Here is a 20,996-nt window from a genome sequence, read left to right on the forward strand (position 1 = left end):
GTATACACCCTGACAATGAAATTGTGGAAAACAAGGTTTACACTGGTTCTTAACCAGAATGCTATTTCTAGTGATGTTGCTTTCCTACAAACAACTTCTGAATTAAGGATAAGATATATACACCAAAGGCTAATGAAACATGCCGTGGACAATGATGGATATATAGAAGTAATGAGTGGCCTTTACGTTCATTTTATATCTTGATATGCGTATGATTGTTTCTTTGTAGTTTCGTGTATTTAAACTATTTTATAAAGCATGAAATGTCACATTTCAACTTGGGTTTGATTAAATTCAGAAGTACTGGGCTGTGAGCAACGTCGAAAAAATGTCTTCCTATTTGATTGGACGAAATCTCATCAACGCTTCAGCCAATAGCCAACGCTTCAGCCAGAGTGTTGCTATAAGAAAGACGCTCGTCTGAAAGACGCATTATTCTTTATTGTGATTAGATACTGAAAATGAGTGGTAGAGGCAAGACTGGTGGTAAAGTCAGAGCAAAAGCTAAAACCCGGTCATCGAGGGCTGGGCTCCAGTTCCCGGTTGGTCGCGTTCACCGATTGCTGCGTAAAGGAAACTATGGCGAACGTGTTGGTGCGGGTGCTCCGGTTTATCTGGCCGCTGTGCTCGAATATCTGACCGCTGAGATCCTTGAGTTGGCTGGTAACGCTGCCCGAGATAACAAGAAAACCCGCATCATTCCCAGACATCTGCAGTTGGCGGTACGTAACGACGAAGAGTTGAATAAGCTCTTAGGAGGCGTTACAATTGCTCAGGGTGGAGTACTGCCGAATATCCAAGCCGTGCTGCTCCCAAAGAAGACCGAGAAGGCAGCGAAGGCCAAGTAATTCCTGCATCGCTCCCACAAGAACTTTCCAAAGGCTCTTTTCAGAGCCCCCCCACAGTCCTACAAACGCGAAAAGCTGCCATTTTAACGTATTAACTTCGTTACGGCTTGTCTTATGTCCCGTCCGTATTATTTACACTGCGAGTTCAGTCGCCGCAATTCCGGCAACTATTCTGTCTTATGAAGGCCAAAGGCCGTAACTTTTTGGTAAAAAAAAAAAAAAAGACCTCCGTGACTAAAATAAGATCTTTTTCATGTTTACCAATGACTCAACAGTTTTCTTTGGGAGAAAATGAGGGTCAATTTACATACACCGCAGAAGACCCTACAGAAGCTAAAGCAAGCCGCCGTCACATCCGTTTCTGTGTTCTGACTTTGTTTTGCCGTAATTTAAAGTGGAGTTGTGGTTTTGTCTTTAGAGTTGGCCTCCTGTATTTTCCATTGGTAGGCGATGAACGAACAAGATATGCTTTAACTGCAGACTTTCAGCTTCAATTTGAGGGTATTTACATCCAAGGTGTAGGAATTACAACAGTTTCTATGTTTCTATGTAATGTTCATTTACAGCCTGAAGTCTGGAATGCATATAGACATCACCAGACGCTGGGTTTCATCCCTGGTGATGCTCTGCCAGGCCTCTACTGTAACTGTCTTCAGTTCCTGCTTGTTCTTGGGGCATTTTCCCTTCAGTTTTGTCTTCAGCAAGTGAAATGCATGTTCAATTGGATTCAGGTAAGGTAATTGACTTGGCCATTGCATAACATTCCACTTCTTTGCCTTAAACTCTTTGGTTGCTTTCGCAGTATGCTTCGGGTCATTGTCCATCTGCACTGTAAAGCGCCGTCCAATGAGTTCTGAAGCATTTGGCTGAATATGAGCAGATAATATTGCCCAAAACACTTCAGAATTCATCCTGCTGCTTTTGTCAGCAGTCACATCATCAATAAATACAAGGGAACCCGTTCCATTGGCAGCCATACATGCCCATGCCATGACACTACCACCACCATGCTTCACTGATGAGGTGGTATGTTTCGGATCATGAGCAGTTCCTTTCCTTCTCCATACTCTTCTCTTCCCATCATTCTGGTACAAGTTGATCTTTGTCTCATCTGTCCATAGGATGTTGTTCCAGAACTGTAAAGTCTTTTTTAGATGTTGTTTGGCAAACTCTAATCTGGTCTTCCTGTTTTTGAGGCTCACCAATGGTTTACATCTTGTGGTGAACCCTCTGTATTCACTCTGGTGAAGTCTTCTCTTGATTGTTGACTTTGACACACATACACCTACCTCCTGGAGAGTGTTCTTGATCTGGCCAACTGTTGTGAAGGGGTTTTTCTTCACCAGGGAAATAATTCTTCTGTCATCCACCACAGTTGTTTTCCGTGGTCTTCTGGGTCTTTTGGTGTTGCTGAGCTCACCGGTTCTTTCTTTTTAAGAATGTTCCAAACAGTTGATTTGGCCACACCTAATGTTTTTGCTATCTCTCTGATGGGTTTGCTTTGATTTTTCAGCCTAATGATGGCTTGCTTCACTGATAGTGACAGCTCTTTGGCTCTCATATTGAGAGTTGACAGCAACAGATTCCAAATGCAAATAGCACACTTGAAATGAACTCTAGACCTTTTATCTGCCCCTTGTAAATGAGATAATGAGGGAATAACACACACCTGGCCATGGAACAGCTGAGCAGCTGTGGGAGGCACATATAGAAACTGTTGTAATTCCTACACCGTTCACCTGATTTGGATGTAAATACCTTCAAATTAAAGCTGAAAGTCTGCAGTTAAAGCATATCTTCATTTCATTTCAAATCCATTGTGGTGGTGTATAGAGCCAAAAAGAGGAGAATTGTGTCGCTGTCCCAATATTTATGGACCTGACTGTATATGATATATATCGCACAGGAGTCTAGCACAGGGCTATTCTGGGAAAATGTATTGTACAAAACTGCAATAATAGACAATATACAAGGCCTTTTTCTCTGGTAGCTTCCATCCCGGAAAAACACTTCTCCGTACAATATAATAAAACCAAAGTGAAAATATTGCAGAACAGGAGGTTTCTCTCCCAAAGTAGTATCTCTCCATAAGTCCAGCGGTGTGTGGGGATCTCTGCCATGTTGCGGATTCATACTTTTGTACCCTTGTGCCTTTTATGTCGCCCACCCCGGGTATACAATGCGTTTATTATTTATTATTATTTATTATTATTTATTATTATTTATTATTATTTATTATTATTTTCTTTGTTTTTGTTTTTCCCATTGGATGTGGGGGGTAGGGGGGGGGAAGGGAAGGGATAGAATGTTCACTTGTTTGAATGTATTTTTGTATTACCTACTCATCTTATTTGTCATGTCGTGTCTGTTTGTGTTGTATATATAAAAATATTCTTTAAACAAACAAACAAACAAACAAAAAAATCGGATGTCAGTTATTTCATAGGAGCCTTCAGGAGTGGTCTCAGCTGTTCATATTGTGCGTGGAAATGAAAGCGCACCGTGTTTTGTTATTTTATTATTCCACGAATTTATATTTTATTTATATTGGCTAAAGTGAATTAACAGGATAAAAAAAAAAAAAAACAGGATTCAACATTAAAATGGGTGATGTTGAATATAAACTCAAAAACCAAGTATGGGGCATGGCGTAGCCTACTTCGGAAAGAGCTTCAAAATTCAAAGACCAAGCCGATTTATTAGGTGAGGCTCTCAAACGAAACAACGAACAATAAGTTCAAGTTGCACCTGCAAACATCATGGTAGGCTATTCAAGTGGCATGCCATGTGGCTGATGCATTTAATTTGTTTATGACTTTAATTTTTTGCCTCGTGTTTAATGTCAGAGGTTGACGTGAACTGTTTTTCCCAGTCAGAAGGTGGTCATTTGGCCATTCCGATAACGTTTGTTGCTATGGCTGACCTCTCTTTACATTACTGCTTTATTAGAAGATTTGAAGCATGGCCACATAATCACTTTGTTTGGAATTGTGACACCTCCTTCTGGTTCTCTGCAAGGACAAGGAAAACGTAGCTATAGGCTATGCTGTCACCCCCCGGTGGGATTCCAGATAGCGTATCATGAACACCAGTAGTACCAAGATATTTAAATAACAAAACAATACACTATTAAGTGTTGATCAAAAAGTTTATATAGTTTAAAGCATTTCTAATCGTGAAAAAAAAACCCACAAAAAACGTTTAAGCGGTTTTAATGTTTAATGTATGTTATTGGCTTGTTGTACTTCCATTAACAAATTATTTTGTAAAAACAGCTTCAATCTCAGGTTCAGAGAAGCTTTTTCTATTCCATTTATAGTGTTTTCGGGGCGTCAATTTATGTTAATCACACATTTTGTGAACGTGCCTTTGATGTACGATTACTTGGTATTCAACACCATAAAAACGTGGATGTTGTTAATTCGAATAGACTTCCTGTGAGACACATTGTAAAATGGAGCAAGAAACAATGTATTAGAATGCTAAATATTATATATGAATCTCAATGTGATTAAATATGAAGGAAAAGACAATTTAAACTTTGGGAACTTTTAAAAGTTTTTAATTCAATCTATGTTGTAAATATAATGCATTAGTAATCCAATGAAGTAGCAAATGCAATATGATGACATTCAAGTTATTTAAATGTAAACTGTAAATCCAATAAATTGTGATTAAATCTTTTCGTTTAACTGCAGAAATGAAACCCACTAAGAGATACTTGCTCGTCAATGTAACTCGTGAGATTAAAGCCCGCACCTCTCTTCACCAAAAGTTACACATTATCACAAGGCTAAAGGCGAACTCTCGCTGTCCCGACGTTATTTTGAACCTGAGGGTTGCCGGAGTGTTCACGGTATCCTGCCCAGGCCGTTATAGTTTTACTGCATCCTAATGTCCTTATTAGGAAATTAGACGAGCTACACCAAGGCACCTGTATTCCACTCAATCAAAGTCAATCAAAGTCCCTGTATTCCTCGCTCCTTTGACTTACTTGTAACATGTTTTGAAATTATCCGCAAGGGTGTATGAATTCGAGCCTTGCGTTTGTAGAAAACCCCATTTTGGGATGAATTCATTCATTAATGGACTTAGAATGTAGGCAACTGCAATAAAAGTAGCATACTTTAAGATTGTACAAAAATAGAAGAATGTACGACAAACGAGGGGAAAATGGGTGGTTCCTTCGTTCAAAAGAAAGTTATTTTTGCAGACCCGCCGTATTGAACCAATACATTTTGACAATAATATCGTGGACACACAGCTTCCAATGAGAATTCATCTGACGTCACCGGTAAAAAGGGCATGTAAATTAGCATAGATCCCTGGGCAGACAGTTGAAGTGCGAGACCGGATCGCGTTCTCTTCATTCTGACGTGCGAAATGCCTGAGCAAGTGAAGTCCGTGGCCAAGAAGGGCTCAAAGAAAGCAGTGACCAAGACTGCCGGGAAGGGAGGAAAGAAACGCAGAAAGTCCAGGAAGGAGAGCTACGCTATCTACGTGTACAAGGTTTTAAAGCAAGTGCATCCTGACACTGGTATCTCTTCCAAAGCCATGGGGATCATGAATTCCTTTGTCAACGACATTTTCGAGCGTATTGCTGGTGAGTCTTCCCGTTTGGCTCACTACAACAAGCGTTCCACTATCTCTTCACGGGAGATCCAGACCGCAGTGCGCCTTCTGCTGCCCGGAGAGTTGGCCAAACACGCAGTGTCTGAGGGTACCAAGGCTGTGACAAAGTACACCAGCTCCAAGTAAACTATTTCAGTTCTGCTTTACCCAAAGGCTCTTTTAAGAGCCACCCACAGCATCTAAGAAGAGGCAAAATATCATTTTTGTGGGAGTCAAACTTGTGTGCATGTCCAAATGATATCTCCGTAAATAGCCGGATTTGAGTCATTGCTGCCACCAAATGGAAAAAGTAGATGTGTACATAAAGAAATTAAATTAAATAAAAACGTACAAAGCATTTCTAATGCTGTGCTTCTTAATTACAAAGGACACAAGTGAATGGCATTCATCGGCATTATTTAATTGTAAAATGTAATCATAATTTACTTCGGAATCTCAATTCTATTTTGGGCAAGAGAACATTACATGCTCCACCAGTCTCTTAGATATACCATTTAGGCCCGTATGTGTAAATGCATTTCTCATCCTTCCTATTCTATTTTGAATCTTACATCTTGTCCTGTCTTTCCACTCTTCCATTGAGTGTCATCTTGTACTCACCTAATGTTTCATGAAACCTCTCATTTCTACCTTACTAAAATTTAAACTCGAATATGAACTGTTTTCATTGCCCGATTACATAGTTTAGATTTATGATTTGAACATGGTGCAGTAATATGCAATCCTCATAATTTCAGTGATTCCTGATTCTGAATAAATGTGTGGCACATGGGTAATGTTTAAACACAAGCGATCCCAACATAGCCTGCAATAAATATTCGTAGATTTTTTGTAGAATTTCTGGATTTCCATTTCAACAATTCGCAGGAGGTAAATAACGGTGTTGCAGTGGCATGCTGCTACATTTATAAATCAGTGAGTTAATATAAGCTGTTAAAATACACACAATTATATGTAATACTCGTAGACTAATCTAGAGAAATGTTTCTGAATTAAGAGTATGTGAGATGCAACTGACAATAGGCTAGAACATAAGCGGTTACAGTACGAGGTATTGAGACTGAACACATGGGGATTCTGTATGCCACCAAAAGGATGGTGGCAATTACACGAGATAGCAAATAGCAAAAGGAGATTTTCAACCTAGGAGAAAATGTGCCTATACATCTGTTCAAGTTCTCACCGCCTTATGCATTATCAATATACGAAGGAGCGATTGTCCAGCAATAGGGTGAAATTCAACAAAATGGCAAACACTGTTGGAGCGTTTCATTGCGGCCTTCAGTAGATTACGTTTCACCGCTTATGGATCCGTTGAACTGTGCACGTTCTCGCGAGCAAAATGGCAACATGCAGAAACGACATCATTAACGAGGATACAGAAACTTCTACTTTTCATTGAAAATGTGGGTGGCTCTTAAAAGAGCCGTTGGACATTTTCAAATGGCATTCATGAAGAGTAAACGTTTACCCACCGAAGCCGTACAGAGTGCGACCCTGACGCTTCAGAGCATAAACTACATCCATAGCGGTCACGGTCTTTCTCTTGGCGTGTTCGGTGTAGGTGACGGCATCGCGGATAACGTTCTCCAAAAACACCTTCAGGACTCCACGAGTCTCTTCGTAGATCAGACCAGATATACGCTTGACTCCTCCACGGCGAGCCAAACGACGAATCGCAGGCTTTGTAATACCCTGGATATTGTCACGCAGAACTTTGCGATGACGTTTAGCGCCTCCTTTCCCAAGACCCTTTCCACCTTTGCCGCGACCAGACATGTTTCAAAGTACGTGCTGCTTTTGAATATACACTCTAACTTTCAAAACACGCATATATTTGCGCCAAGACGACCGGACTGAAGCCATGCGTCAAAAGGCTGCTCGAGCTAAAGCCCGCCTCCAGCACTCCCAATCTCGCGAGGTATTTGGGGATTTCCTGCAGAGCCAAGAAGTCTTGTTTACAAGATGGTGCAATAAGAACAATATGAACGTGTTAATGTTATTATTCATACCATGGCAAAGCTATTTCTGGCATAATGTGGTTTAAGGTACATAATAAATCTTAAGATGAAAAGCACCTAATTAGCTCGTTGATACTTAATGTGATATGTTATTTTACGTTTAGTGTTCATGTTCGGTAATGTTCAGTCTTCATTCATTTCAGATAAAAAAAACTTAAGTTAAAAAAAAAACATTGTGATGTATGTTTAAAAGGATTGTAAGATGCAAACTAAATAGTTATTTTTTACATGGGTTTACCTTTGACAGTTTGTCTTTTAAAGTTAATTAAATACAAAAATCCATAAAAAAGCTTGCTAAAATGAAAATTGTATGGAATATTAATACCAGTGCTACACTAATTGTGTAGATCTGTTGATATAACGTGTTCTAAAGCAGGCAGAACTTTCTTATTTTTTATTTATGGAAAGTAGTTTATTTCAACTGATTTACAACTTCAAATAAGAATAACCCAAACATTGAAATGTCCCAAATCTTACTGACACCCTGATTGTACTGCCTAGTCCATGGTGAGACCACAAAACTATATAAAAAATATTGTAGGTGACAAAAGCCCACCAAAAAAAAATCCAGTTTGTCCCGCTTTTTCGGAGTAAGAATTGCCGCTTTCACAGAAGAGTAATATTTGTAGCCTATTTGCCAGTTTGCGCATTTGGTCAGATGTATGGCAGTTAAACCGCTTCATTGGGAAAATTGAAGACAGTTCAAGTTGTAATCGCCTGCTTTGTAAGAGCTTTAAAATATACCTCGGGACAAAACTCGTTTTCGTGTCAATTATGTGAATGTTTTTAACGATAGTCCATTTAATGAGGAACAGAAAAATAATTAGTTGCTATATACACTACAGAATAAGCGTCTCAATATGTCCAACGGATTTGCATTGAAAAGAAAATGCAGGGGGGCAGTAATGAGTCGCTTAGCTGCTGAGAGTGAAGCAGGGAAATATTCCAAGCTCTACTCCCACCCTCATCCCGTGGGCTACACTTACACATGAAACACAGATGGCATCAACGGAAAAATAAAACTAAGCACATAAGAACGGAAAATATTGCTGATCGAAAAGAGGTTTAAGTGGCTCTTAAAAGAGCCTTTAGCTTTTTGGAGTGTCAGCTTACAAAGAATATTAAGCACGCTCTCCACGAATGCGGCGGGCCAGCTGGATGTCCTTGGGCATGATAGTCACTCTCTTGGCATGAATGGCGCACAGATTGGTATCCTCGAAGAGACCAACCAGATACGCCTCACTGGCTTCCTGCAGAGCCATAACAGCGGAGCTTTGGAAGCGGAGATCGGTCTTGAAATCCTGAGCAATCTCCCTCACAAGGCGCTGGAACGGCAGCTTGCGGATCAACAGCTCGGTAGACTTCTGATAGCGGCGGATTTCTCGTAAGGCTACAGTACCTGGCCTATAACGATGGGGCTTCTTCACGCCGCCTGTCGCTGGCGCACTCTTACGTGCAGCCTTAGTTGCGAGCTGTTTTCTGGGCGCTTTCCCACCAGTAGATTTACGTGCAGTCTGCTTCGTTCTAGCCATTGCTGCGTACTCAGCCGATGATTATCGGAATAAATGTCTTCACGCCGCTGACATACGGCTTTAAACCATATCAGAGAGGAACTGATTGGATAGGATTTAGCGGATCCCCATTGGCCCTGAGCCTGCCTTCATTCCCAAAGGCTATTGGATCTTCCAGCTTCCTCTGCCGCCAAAATGTGAACTTCTCTTTCACCGCCTTTGATTATGTAGTTCCAGTACAACATCGCTAAAGCGAGCCAAACGTCATCAGTAACAATAAATAACAATAAATGCAATATAAATCCTCCACCTTTTCTGTCGATTGACATTCGGAGGGTTAATCGAATAGCAGGTTTATTCTATATAAGGCTTTGAATAAATTAAAACATTCATTATCCACCGTTTTAGTGTTATTGGCCGTGTCTCCACCTTTTCACAAATGTGGAAATCGTCTTACTCAAACGGATTGGTTATAAACATTTCTGCTCCACGTCCTAGATCGCTAAATATTTCATGTTTATTCTTCCGAATTGTGGTTAGTGACTGATTTCGGACATGCATAGCTTAAAGACGGCAAATTACCTTCAACGCATTTATGTACCAAAACGGCAATTGAACTAATTTAGCAAATTTTAGAACTGCAATTGTGTCAAGCAGATTCACATGGAAAGTACGGAAACATCACAGCCAGGAACAAAACCAGTCCTAAACTTGAGCTTAAATGGCAACTTTGTACATTTTAAATAGATATGGGGTGGCTCTGAAAAGAGCCTTTGAGTTATGGTTTTCTTGAGGGAACGATGCAGAAATTACTTGGCCTTAGCCCCCTTCTCGGTCTTCTTTGGGAGCAGCACGGCTTGGATATTCGGCAGTACTCCACCCTGAGCAATCGTGACGCCTCCAAGGAGTTTATTCAACTCTTCGTCGTTACGTACCGCCAGCTGCAAATGTCTGGGAATGATGCGGGTTTTCTTGTTATCTCGAGCAGCGTTACCAGCCAACTCAAGGATCTCAGCGGTCAGATATTCGAGCACAGCGGCCAAATAAACCGGAGCACCCGCACCAACACGCTGGGCATAGTTTCCTTTCCGCAGAAGACGATGAACGCGACCAACCGGGAACTGGAGCCCAGCCCTCGATGAACGGGTTTTAGCTTTTGCTCTCGCTTTTCCACCAGTCTTCCCTCTTCCACTCATTTTTCGTTCGCGTCAGAATAAACAATAATGCTAACTACAGACGATTGTCTTTCTTATAGCTACACTCTGTTCACCCATTGGCTGCAGCGTTGACGTGATTCTGGCCAATCATATAGGAAGACATTTCTCTTCGGCGTAGCTCACCTCCCACAAGAACAACCCAATTGAAGCGTAGGTCTACTTTCGAAAGAGCTGAAAATGTAAAATTGAGGCTCTATTAAGGTTAAAGACACGATAACTATAAGAAACAATCACACGCATTTCAATATATGAAATGAACGTAAAGGCTACGCATTACTTCTGATTTGTAAACCCCGCTCTCCTCTACATTATATTTTAACTTCCAAATAGCTATCCAAGCTAAGACGACCTGGCACAAAAGAAAAGACCCCATTGAGTAGGCTATTCCTTCATTGACGATTGGCCGAAAAACTTAGGTTGTCGAACTCGTAGTCAGCACATATAGGCCGTGCACAGACGTTTTGTGGGGCAGGGGCTCAAGCAAGCACACAAAAATACACACTAGTCCCACCTCGATGTTGCAACATGGCAGCCATACGGCGACAGGAGTCCAGCCAGGTGTCAGAAGACATCACGCCGTCCGCATGACCCTCCTGCCCAGTGGAGAAGGGGGCAGCAGCAGTAGTGTGGGTCCTCTGGTGGAGCAAGGGGTAGGTGGTGCAGCCGTAGAGGGCGCCACTGGGCCAGTTGCCACTGGTGGAGGAAATGGAGTTGCTGCCCCAAAAGTGAATAGGCAGGAGAGGAGAGTGACAGGTATGACCCGCCTGGAATTTAGTCGGGCAGTCCTTCAGCGAGCCATGGGCTTTGTGCCTGGTGACCTGAACTGCCTGGTGAAGGTTCCAGGAAACGCCGACATTTTCGAAATTAGCTTTAAAAACGCTAATGTCCTGGAGAGGTTCTGGAACCTCTTTCGAGAGGGGAAGGACAAAGCCCCCCTCAGCAATTTTGAGGTAGAGCCCCTGTCTGACACGGAAAACAAAGTGGTCACTGTGCAGTTTTATAATGAAGCTGTACAGGACCACGATGTGAGTACGTGGTTGGGCAGGTATGGCAGTGTTAGGAGTCTGGACCGGGGCCAGAAAATGGCTGGTCCAGCTGAAGCCTGACCCCTCTGCAGTTGGGGGGGTATGTCACATCCCCAGCACCATCACGCTGGGGAGACACCGGGGCGTGGTGTTTTATGTTTTACGGCATGCCCAAGCTGTGCAGGAACTGCGACGAGTTAGGTCACTTGGCCGCAGCCTGCACAGTGGTCAAGTGCAAGTCATGTGGCGGCGAGCACGAGACCAGGGTGTGCCGTGACCCGAGGCCCTGTAACCTCTGCGGGGTGAGGGGGCATCTCTTCCGTGATTGCCCCCTCTCGTACGCGAACAGGGCCCGGAGCACCGCGCCCCCTCTACCATCACTGACTGCCCCTCTTGCACCAACAATCATTGAACACACACTCACTCCCATCCCTGTACAGCCTGACAACACATCCACTCAAGCACAGTGCACGGCACAAGACCCTCCTTGTAGCACTAATCCTGGAACCCCTAATAGCACAGTTCCCCTGATCACCCAATCCCCAATCACCACTGTAAAGGAGGAGCCTGACTCCAACATCCTCATCACGGTGGAGGAGTCAGACTCCTCAACCACAGACTCCGAGGACACCATCACACCCTGGCAGAAGGCAACTTCAAAAAAGGGCAAAAGAATGCGTTCACCTGAAACAGCTACTCATAATCTTCCCACCCAGCCTACAAACCCAGCAATAATACGCCAAACTAAATTAGCATAAAAGAGCCATTACAACAAATTTAAAAGAAACCTCACGAATCTCCGCCAGGCCAAATAAACCAACCCCACCACCATCAAAAACGAGACACACCATACCTCCAGCACTTTTCACCCCAGACCCACTAAGGACCAGCCAGCCCCCGCTCCGGACTCTGGAAAAGGGTCAGTAACATCATCCTTCCCCCAGGGCCCTCCAGGGGCTGGGGGGAAGCCTGGGGCAAGAACATCTGCCCCCACCTCTCCAGGACGGAACCTCCCAGGCAGTCAGGAGGGGACGCCTATGGGGACACAAGGGGTGAATAGGTGCCATAATAACCCAGATAAATTTTTTCCACAATAGACCAAATGTGCCATAAAATCACCAGTAATAACTCCGGTCCACCAGACACACAAAAAAAAAAATCACTCATGACAAATACAATCACCTTCACAACACTCAACACCCGCAGTATTAAACACCCAGACAAACGCTCAACAGTTTTCTCCATTCATTCACAAATCCCCTCGGACGTCGTCCTGCTCCAGGAATGTGGCATTCCGTTCCGGGAGTTGGATGGCATTCTGGGGGGGGAATGGAGAATGGGAGACTCTCTCTGGTCTGGCACAAATATCGCCAGAGCTCATGTGGTCGGCACGTTGACGAAGAATCCCTATGTCAAAATAACAGCACACAATATTGTGGAGAGTGGGCGAATCCTCGTCACCGACTTCGATGTCGGGGGTTCCCCACTCAGGGTCGTCAACGTGTACGGCCCCACCAGTGTAGCCGAGAGAGTCTCCCTTTTCACAAAATTACTACCCATATTACACACTACAATGCCCGTCGTCGTAGGGGGAGATTTCAACTGTGTCTTAAGAGATGAGGACCGCAGCAAACCAAGACCGGATCACTCCGGAACCCTGCTGCAGTCCCTCATAGAGGATTTCTCCCTCTGCGACGCCGGGGGTGCCTCTCCTCCCCAGCATACGTTTCTGAGTTCCTCTGGCTCCTCCTCATCCAGAATTGACATGTTTCTGCTCCCCCCAGGCCTGAGGGTGCACAGCTATTCCACCAAGGCGGTGCACTTCTCGGACCACCACATGGTGACCGTGTCCCTGGTCTGGGAGAAATCGGTAACCGTGGGTAAGGGGCTCTGGCGAATGAACATCAGCCATCCCCAAGACCCCCAGGTGCGTCTCTCCTTCTCGAGAAGATACCTGGAGTGGGTGAGTCTGAAACATCTCTTTGACTCCCCGGTGAAGTGGTGGGAGATGGTGAAGGAGCGAGTGCGGGGCTACTTCCGGGCAGTCGGAGGAAGGCGAGGGAAAGGAGGGAAGTTGTTGAACGCCACAATGCTGCCCTCCAAAGATTAAGCCTCCTCCAGTCCCGAGGCCTGGATGTTAGCAGCGAAATCGCGCAAGCTCGGCAGAGCCTCACCACCCTCTACTGGGAAGAGCGGAAGAAACAGACCTTCCGCTCCAAACTCCAGGGCCTCGAGGAGGATGAGAAGTGCACACGGTTCTTCTTCCGCAGAGCACGGACCAAGACAAATAACATCTTGTCTCTCTATAACAGCAGAGGTGTGGTGGTGTCTGAAGAGGCGGAGGTCCGGGAGGTGGCCAGGGAGTTCTACGAGGGCCTTTACAGCGAGAGGCCCTCAGACGGGGCTCTCATGGACACCTTCCTGGGCTGCCTGGACAGACGCCTGGGAGATGAGCAGATGGAAGCGGAGTTGAGCATTGAGGAGCTCACCAGGGCCGTGCACTCCTTGAACACGCACAAAGCTCCGGGCCCTGACGGAATCCCAGGTTTTACCAGGCTCACTGGGATCTCCTGAAGGGGGACGTGGCGGAAGTGTTCAGGGCTGCGTACAGGGAGGGGCGGTTAGGCGCCTCACTGAGACAGAGCTCTTGTCCCAAAGAAGGGGGACCTGAAGGACCTCTGCAACTGGTGGCCGATCAACCTCCTCTCAGTCGATTATAAGATCATGGCGAAGGCACTGATGGGGAGGTTCCAAGGCCTGATCGGACCAGACCTGCAGTGTGCAGGGGAGGTCCATAAATGACAACCTGCTCCTCGTGAGGGATCTAATCATCCACTCCGGGGAGCGGAGGTCCCCCTTGTGCCTTCTCAGTCTCGATCAAGAGAAGGCATTTGACCGGATGAGTCATGTGTGCTTGGAGAGAGTGCTAGGGAAAATGAACATTCCTGGCCCCCTCCTGCGCTGGACAAAAATCTGTCTGACAGACGTAACGGGCAGAGTGGTTGTCAATCGGCAGCCCTCTGCCCCGTTCAATGTCAGGTCTGCCGTCAGGCTGGGGTGCCCTCTAGCATCTCTCCTGTACGTCATCTACCTGGAACCATTCCTCCAGGCCCTCAGGGCCAATCCAGGGGTGGTGGGCTACCCACTACCTGGAGTCGGGGGGGAACGGCTAAAGGTGATGGCGTACATGGACGACATTGCCATCGTCGCCACAGATAGTCGTTCTATCGCTTGTGCCACCAAGGTGTTGGACGACTTCTGTGTGGCCACTGGTGCCCTGGTCAACAGGGACAAGAGTGAAATGTTTCTGTCTCCACATTGGAGTGAGGAGCTGACCGTTTCCTTCCCTCTGCGTAGGAATACCATCAAGCTCCTGGGGGTGACCTTCCAGGCTGACGGAGGAGGGAGAACCAGCTGGGAGGGAGCCCTCCTGGACCCACAAGTCATCTGGGCAAATGTGACACACAAGTGTTTAACTAACAAACAAAAAGACATTGCCTGGATGACAACCCATAGGTGTCTCCCCACAAGAACTTTTATATATCGCCGGCACTTAGCCCTGACCGAACGCTGCCCTTGACTCAGAACACATTCACCACCTGTTCTGGGAGTGCTCCGTGGCCAGGCGGGTCTGGGGCCTTGTTTGTTCCTCTGTCTCCCAAAGCAGGTTCCTGCCAAGATCCTCCCTGATGGCTGAGGGCGTCCTCTACGGTCCGCCGGGGGGATGCAAGACCACCGTGCTCCAGCGTCAGTGGAGGATCATCAACATCGTGAAGCAGGTCCTGTGGGAGACGAGGAACATCAATGTCTACCAAAAAACAACTGTAGACCTGATCACTCTCCGGAGGAGGATTCAAAACCTCCTCCAAGACGGCGTGATGTTGGACATTCATACCAACAAGACCCTGGCGAGAGAGAAATGGGGGGTGGACCACTGGAAAGAACTGGTTATATAGTCCACCCCCCCCAAGAGGGGCAAGAGATGCTCAACACCTGCCAAACCCGAGCAAGATAGACCCTTTTTTTTAAAGCATTTTTGCCCGCTTTGGGCTTTCTTAAAAAAATAAAAAAAACCCACTTTGTTGCTTTCCGTTTGTTTTGATATGATTTTCCAAAGACTTGTTTTTCATTTGTTTAATCATCTGTTTGCACACCTTTGTTTAAAGTTATGCTTTATGTAATTTACAATTGTTGTCTAGTTTTGTCAAGTGTTTGCTTTTGTTAAAATCATTATTTTGAGTTATTGAGTGTGTTTTAAAAAGGAAAAGAATTTTAAAATGTAAAAGAAATTTAAACCAATAAAACAACCTGGTGTCATCTTTTCCCTCGCAAAGATGTTTTTCGACAAATTTGAAGATTTGGACTCTGTCGTTTCCTAGACACGACAATAGTCCTTAAATTTGGGTTTGAAAATATGCAGTTGATGGGCCGGCAGTCTGTACCAAAACACTGTACAATAATTCAAGCTCATTGGTTGAAAATTGGTTTCAATTGCCACAGCCAATGGCATTTTAACGGCAGTGCATTCACAGAGAAGAGGTGGGATGAACACTGTTGTAGTTTGAGCGTGTTTGTTGCTGCAATTCCTCTCTTGACTGTCCAAAATTACCTACGAGTTTGTTGAATCCGACGACGTAAGAGGCATATATACTAATACGAAAATGTTCTTGCATGAGGCCTGATGTGAGTGGCTGGTATAACCACCAGACACTGTGGCTGGAGGACTAAAACCTTAATTTCCTACACTATTGGGCAGGGTAATGTTTAATATTTTTCTTCCTTTGATAATGTGCCCACCACTGCTGAATGTATGCTTATTAAACCACTACACCTTTCTCACAAACCCCAGCGTGGTTTATTTTTGGACTCACTACAATGGTATGCGTCTTTGTTTAATGAGCACAAACATATTTTAGACATTAGCAATTTTGGAAAGGTTTTCTATTACTTTCATACGTTTTCTATTACTTTTATAAAAGTTTATAACTTTTTGTTGTGTAATGTGCATTCTATTTGAATTTAACATAAACTAAATTATGTGCTTTTTATAACGATGGTTGGAAAGACATCGAACAGTTCCAACTCAATAGACAGTTCATTTTTTTTGGTCTTTATTATTTTGATTCGATGGCTTCAGTTTTTACTGTGTAATATCCTTACTTTCCCACAAAGGCGTTATATTTCTCATAATGCTATTATGGATGAAAGGGGCGAGTTCCACACACTGTGAAATGAAACCTGAGCATCCAAGGGTGATACGAGGCATCCGAAAAAACGTAGGAGGCATGACTTGAACAAGATCACATTTTCTACGTGGATCGGACTAATTAACATAGCAGTATATATTAATGACGATATAGAAAATGAGTTTGCTATAAACGATGGTTTCAGAACCATAATGGTTGATTTAGCGAACGTTGATGTGCTGCAACTTTGATGAAAATTCAGCATAGATGAGGGCTGTGCTGTGCTTTACTGTCAAAAATGTAAGTCCTGGTTTAAAGCCTCACTTGGGTATGTAACGAGTAATTTAATTGTTTCTGATTTCACACGGAGCTTTTGTCATTAATTAACCAAAAGAAATGCATGTGCATGACATGTTTGGTCATTTTAAAAGGCTATTCGAGTGCGAGAAACACATTTAACAAGTACTTGGACGTGTAAGTGGCGAGGTTTTGGACATGCTGGAGAAAAAACGGCAATATTGCTCAGGACACAGAAGTTAATTTGTCGACAGAAGGGCCTTTGGTTGATATCCCGGTGTTTTTTTGCTTGTAAAATAACTGCACATTGTGTTATTTCATCACTATCGGTGAAGAGAAAACACAAGTAAACCGAGGTTTCAGGGGCTGAGGGAGGCTGTGCCGGGCTGGCTGAGTCTACATGGTCCTCATGTAGCATTTAAGTCCAACCCCACCCCCCGTCGCTTGACCGGCAGAAACTGAACGTAATCACTGACAGTAAGTGTGAAAGGAGAGAATCTAAGAAATGGCAGAAGTTGCTCCAGCTCCCCCGGCAGCCGCCCCGGCTAAAGCTTCTAAGAAGAAACAAATAAGCAAGTCCAAGAGAGTGGGGCCCAGCGTTGGCGAATTAATCGTGAAGGCAATTTCTGCTTCCAAGGAGAGGAGCGGAGTTTCCCTGGCTGCCTTGAAGAAAGCTCTGGTCGCCAGCGGCTACGACGTGGAGAAGAACAACTCGCGGGTAAAGGTGGCTGTTAAGAGCCTGGTGACAAAGGGTGTCTTGCTTCAGACTAAAGGAACCGGTGCCTCTGGCTCGTTTAAGCTTAACAAGAACCACCCGCTTGAAAAGAAGGTAGCCCCTAAGATTAAGAAGCCCGCTGCGGCTAAAAAGCCGGTAGCAAAGAAGGCTGCGGCAAAAAAGTCACCGAAGAAGCCCGCTACACCGAAGGCGAAGAAGAGCCCAAAGAAAGCCAAGAAGGCGGCAGCGGCTAAGAAGCCGACCAAGAGTCCGAAGAAAGTCAAGAAACCGGCAGCAGCAGCGAAGGTGACCAAGAGCCCTAAGAAAACCAAGGCGGCCAAGCCAAAAGTTGCCAAACCCAAGAGCACCAAAGCCAAGAAAGTTTCTCCGAGGAAGAAGTGAGAACGTGCACTATTACGTCATTTCACTAATATAAAAGGTTCTTTTAAGAGCCATCCACAAATTTTTGAACGTGCAAGTTCTTTCCATTTTTATTCCTGGTTTAGGTTTGAGATTCTTGGTGACAAGGTGATGTTCACTCGGAATTGATCGTAGGCATTCATAAGCATAAAGTTACAATTCACAGACCGTAAGTTGATTTTAAAATGATTTTATTAGGCATTCACTAGCGCACCCAGGTTATCCCCACTGAATAACTAATCCATACTATGTGATCAAACAGGCTCATGGTTGATTTTTAACTTTTGAAGCTGTTGTGAGCCGAAGCATTCAGAGGACATGCGTTGCCATTGAAAGTCTACAAAGGTTTGCCAATATAGCCTTCCGTATGCCCGGGTTAAATGAGCCTGTTGCAAGGGGATACCAACTTAACACTAGCCAACGCAATTCAATGAGCCAAGTATTCAACAATCACAATATATAACTTTTTTTATGTGCTGTACTACTTTGGTAGGTTTGGCCAGTCGTCAATAAATACACAGTATGAAAGGCGGCTAATTGGGCGCGACAAGGTTCAATTGTGCAAGGTTTCAATCAGGTCGTCTTAGCTTGAAGAGACGTTTGTAATAGCTTATAATATTACCCAATTCATATAGCCGAACATAGCCTGATATATGGCATTCCTGCTTGAATTACAGCCTCTGACTAGCAGCTATAGAAGCAAAATAAAATAAAATAAAATACAATACAATACAATACAATACAATTAAATCATCCACTGTATTTCTGTGTTTCAGTTCCGCCAATTGATATGAAACTGAACTAGAAAGTTACGAGGATGCGTAGCTTACGTTGCGACTTTTGGAATCATACAAGTAAAAACGCTGCCTCGATACTCTAAGCTCACAGCCTTAAAGGAAAGACGAACAAGTATCGGACAAATATATCGCAATAGGGCCGAACACGATCCCTACCTAGCAAAATAGATAGTCGTCGAATTAAAACAAGTGTTGGTTAGAGAGTTTAAAATATGGATGGCAAAAGGATGGTTACCTTCTAAACGTATAATTTGTGTTGGTTGACAAAGCAATTAATTTGTCAAATATAAGCAATAGCAATAATTATACTATAGTTAGTGTAGTATTCTAGTCTAGTTTCAGTTTGTGTTAGTATTTGGCCCAAGGCAACACGGGGACACATGAAATCTAATGTTGCGCAAATACAAATCATTCTAAAAACGTATTGAAATATAATGTAATATTAATGAAAAATGCTCAAATCCGTTTTGGTTATTAATCTGTGTTATTAATGTGCAAATAAACTGTGGAGTAATCATTTATGGAATTTATAAAGACAAGTATAGATGTGGACATTATCTGGCCCATAGTATACATCCTGACAATGAAATTGTGGAAAACAAGGTTTACTCTGGCTCTTAACCAGAATGCTATTTCTAGTGATGTTGTTTTCCAACAAATAACTTCTGAATTAAGGAGAAAATATATACACCAAAGGCTAATGAAACATGCCGTGGACAATGACGGATATATAGAAGTAATGCGTGGCCTTTACGTTCATTTTATATCTTGATATGCGTGTGATTGTTTCTTTGTGTATTTAAACTATTTTATCAAATTTCAATTTGTGTTTGGTTCAATTCAGAAGTACTGCGCTGTGAGCAACGTCGAAAAAAATGTCTTCCTATTTGATTGGACGAAATCTCATCAACGCTTCAGCCAATAGGTGAACAGAGTGTTGCTATAAGAAAGACGCTCGTGCGTAAGACGTGTTAATCTTTGTTGTGATTAGATACTGAAAATGAGTGGCAGAGGGAAGACTGGCGGTAAAGCGAGAGCAAAAGCTAAAACCCGTTCATCGAGGGCTGGGCTCCAGTTCCCGGTTGGTCGCGTTCACCGATTGCTGCGTAAAGGAAACTATGGCGAACGTGTTGGTGCGGGTGCTCCGGTTTATCTGGCCGCTGTGCTCGAATATCTGACCGCTGAGATCCTTGAGTTGGCTGGTAACGCTGCTCGAGATAACAAGAAAACCCGCATCATTCCCAGACATTTGCAGTTGGCGGTACGTAACGACGAAGAGTTGAATAAACTCCTTGGAGGCGTCACAATTGCTCAGGGTGGAGTACTGCCGAACATCCAAGCCGTGCTGCTCCCAAAGAAGACCGAGAAGGCAGTAAAGTCCAAGTAATTACTGCATCGCTCTCTCACGAACCACCCAAAGGCTCTTTTCAGGGCCATCCACAGTCCTACAAACGCGGAAAGCTTCCATTTTAACCTCTAACTTCGTTACGGCTTGTCTTCTGTCTTTTGTGTCGATATTTCTTACATCGCGAGTTCTCCGTGACTAAAATAAGACATTTTTCCTGTTTACCAATGATTCAACAGTTTTGTTTGGGAGAAAGTGAGGGTCAATTTACAGAAACCGCTAAAGGCTCTACAGAAGCCGCAGTCACATCAGTTTCTGTTTTCCGGCTTTGTTTTGCCGTAATTTACCGCGGGATTGGCTTTTGTCTTTAGAGTTGGCCTCCTGTATTTTCCTTTGGTTGGTGGTCTGCTTTTGCTGACGTAGTACACTTGAATTCACACACACCGCTCCAGCTAATTAATAACGTTTAGCTAAGATTATGATAGCCTAGCTTCAGTTTCCGCTGAATATTCGCCGGAGAGAGCTACTGGAGAAATATTAGTTGGGCAATAGGCGTTGACATATAAGTTAAGAGTTAAAATCATTTACTATGTTTGCTTCCAGAAATGATTACAATTTGTTACAACCGTTGAAGGAAAATAAACCCATGAAGTTGATACACAGGCTAGCGGTATTCTTAAATGATATAATTTCATTCTTAAAACTAGATCACAGCCCCATAGCTGCCAACTCTCACGCTTTCGGCGTGAGACACGCATTTGCGTGTGCGAGTTGGCAGCTCTGCAGCCCTGTCTTTGTGACGCAGACCGTGTCAGTCCAACATGGTTCTGTGGCGGGAAAATACACTGACACGACACGCATTTTTTCTTGACAACCAGCACAACTCAGGCTTAAATGCACAGTATTAATTATTCATATGCACAACATGACCTACGTTTTGTCATAGTTTCTCATGAGTTTCACGTTGTTTTGTGAATTAATT

General features: G+C 43.9%; 6 protein-coding genes across 6 annotated transcripts; 3 read left to right on the plus strand and 3 right to left on the minus strand.

Annotated features, from left to right (window-relative positions):
- Positions 1 to 461: 461 nt before the first annotated feature.
- On the plus strand, positions 462 to 20,056 carry LOC133112035 (histone H2AX-like). The gene is made up of 3 exons (XM_061222718.1): positions 462 to 844; positions 12,598 to 12,607; positions 19,661 to 20,056. The coding sequence occupies exons 1-3, from the start codon at positions 462 to 464 to the stop codon at positions 20,054 to 20,056; spliced, it is 789 nt and encodes a 262-aa protein (XP_061078702.1).
- LOC133112063 (histone H2B-like) lies at positions 5,232 to 5,685 on the plus strand. Its single transcript, XM_061222748.1, has one exon. It carries the CDS (start codon positions 5,232 to 5,234, stop codon positions 5,604 to 5,606), a length of 375 nt encoding a protein of 124 aa, XP_061078732.1. The 3' UTR covers positions 5,607 to 5,685.
- Positions 6,948 to 7,268, minus strand: LOC133112071 (histone H4). The gene has a single exon (XM_061222756.1). The coding sequence runs from the start codon at positions 7,257 to 7,259 to the stop codon at positions 6,948 to 6,950; it is 312 nt and encodes a 103-aa protein (XP_061078740.1). The 5' UTR covers positions 7,260 to 7,268.
- On the minus strand, positions 8,623 to 9,033 carry LOC133112043 (histone H3). The gene has a single exon (XM_061222727.1). The coding sequence runs from the start codon at positions 9,031 to 9,033 to the stop codon at positions 8,623 to 8,625; it is 411 nt and encodes a 136-aa protein (XP_061078711.1).
- LOC133112049 (histone H2A-like) lies at positions 9,822 to 10,208 on the minus strand. The gene has a single exon (XM_061222734.1). It carries the CDS (start codon positions 10,206 to 10,208, stop codon positions 9,822 to 9,824), a length of 387 nt encoding a protein of 128 aa, XP_061078718.1.
- On the plus strand, positions 17,243 to 17,854 carry LOC133112038 (histone H1-like). Its single transcript, XM_061222721.1, has one exon. It carries the CDS (start codon positions 17,243 to 17,245, stop codon positions 17,852 to 17,854), a length of 612 nt encoding a protein of 203 aa, XP_061078705.1.
- Positions 20,057 to 20,996: the final 940 nt, after the last annotated feature.

This window comes from Conger conger, chromosome 15 (genome assembly GCF_963514075.1).
Source record: "Conger conger chromosome 15, fConCon1.1, whole genome shotgun sequence".
Classification (NCBI taxonomy): domain Eukaryota; kingdom Metazoa; phylum Chordata; class Actinopteri; order Anguilliformes; family Congridae; genus Conger; species Conger conger.

What these genes read in the sequence shown, in the direction of transcription:
- LOC133112035 (XM_061222718.1), top strand. Translation starts at nt 462, where the DNA reads ATGAGTGGTAGAGGCAAGACTGGTGGTAAAGTCAGAGCAAAAGCTAAA.
- LOC133112063 (XM_061222748.1), top strand. Translation starts at nt 5,232, where the DNA reads ATGCCTGAGCAAGTGAAGTCCGTGGCCAAGAAGGGCTCAAAGAAAGCA.
- LOC133112071 (XM_061222756.1), bottom strand. Translation starts at nt 7,259, where the DNA reads ATGTCTGGTCGCGGCAAAGGTGGAAAGGGTCTTGGGAAAGGAGGCGCT.
- LOC133112043 (XM_061222727.1), bottom strand. Translation starts at nt 9,033, where the DNA reads ATGGCTAGAACGAAGCAGACTGCACGTAAATCTACTGGTGGGAAAGCG.
- LOC133112049 (XM_061222734.1), bottom strand. Translation starts at nt 10,208, where the DNA reads ATGAGTGGAAGAGGGAAGACTGGTGGAAAAGCGAGAGCAAAAGCTAAA.
- LOC133112038 (XM_061222721.1), top strand. Translation starts at nt 17,243, where the DNA reads ATGGCAGAAGTTGCTCCAGCTCCCCCGGCAGCCGCCCCGGCTAAAGCT.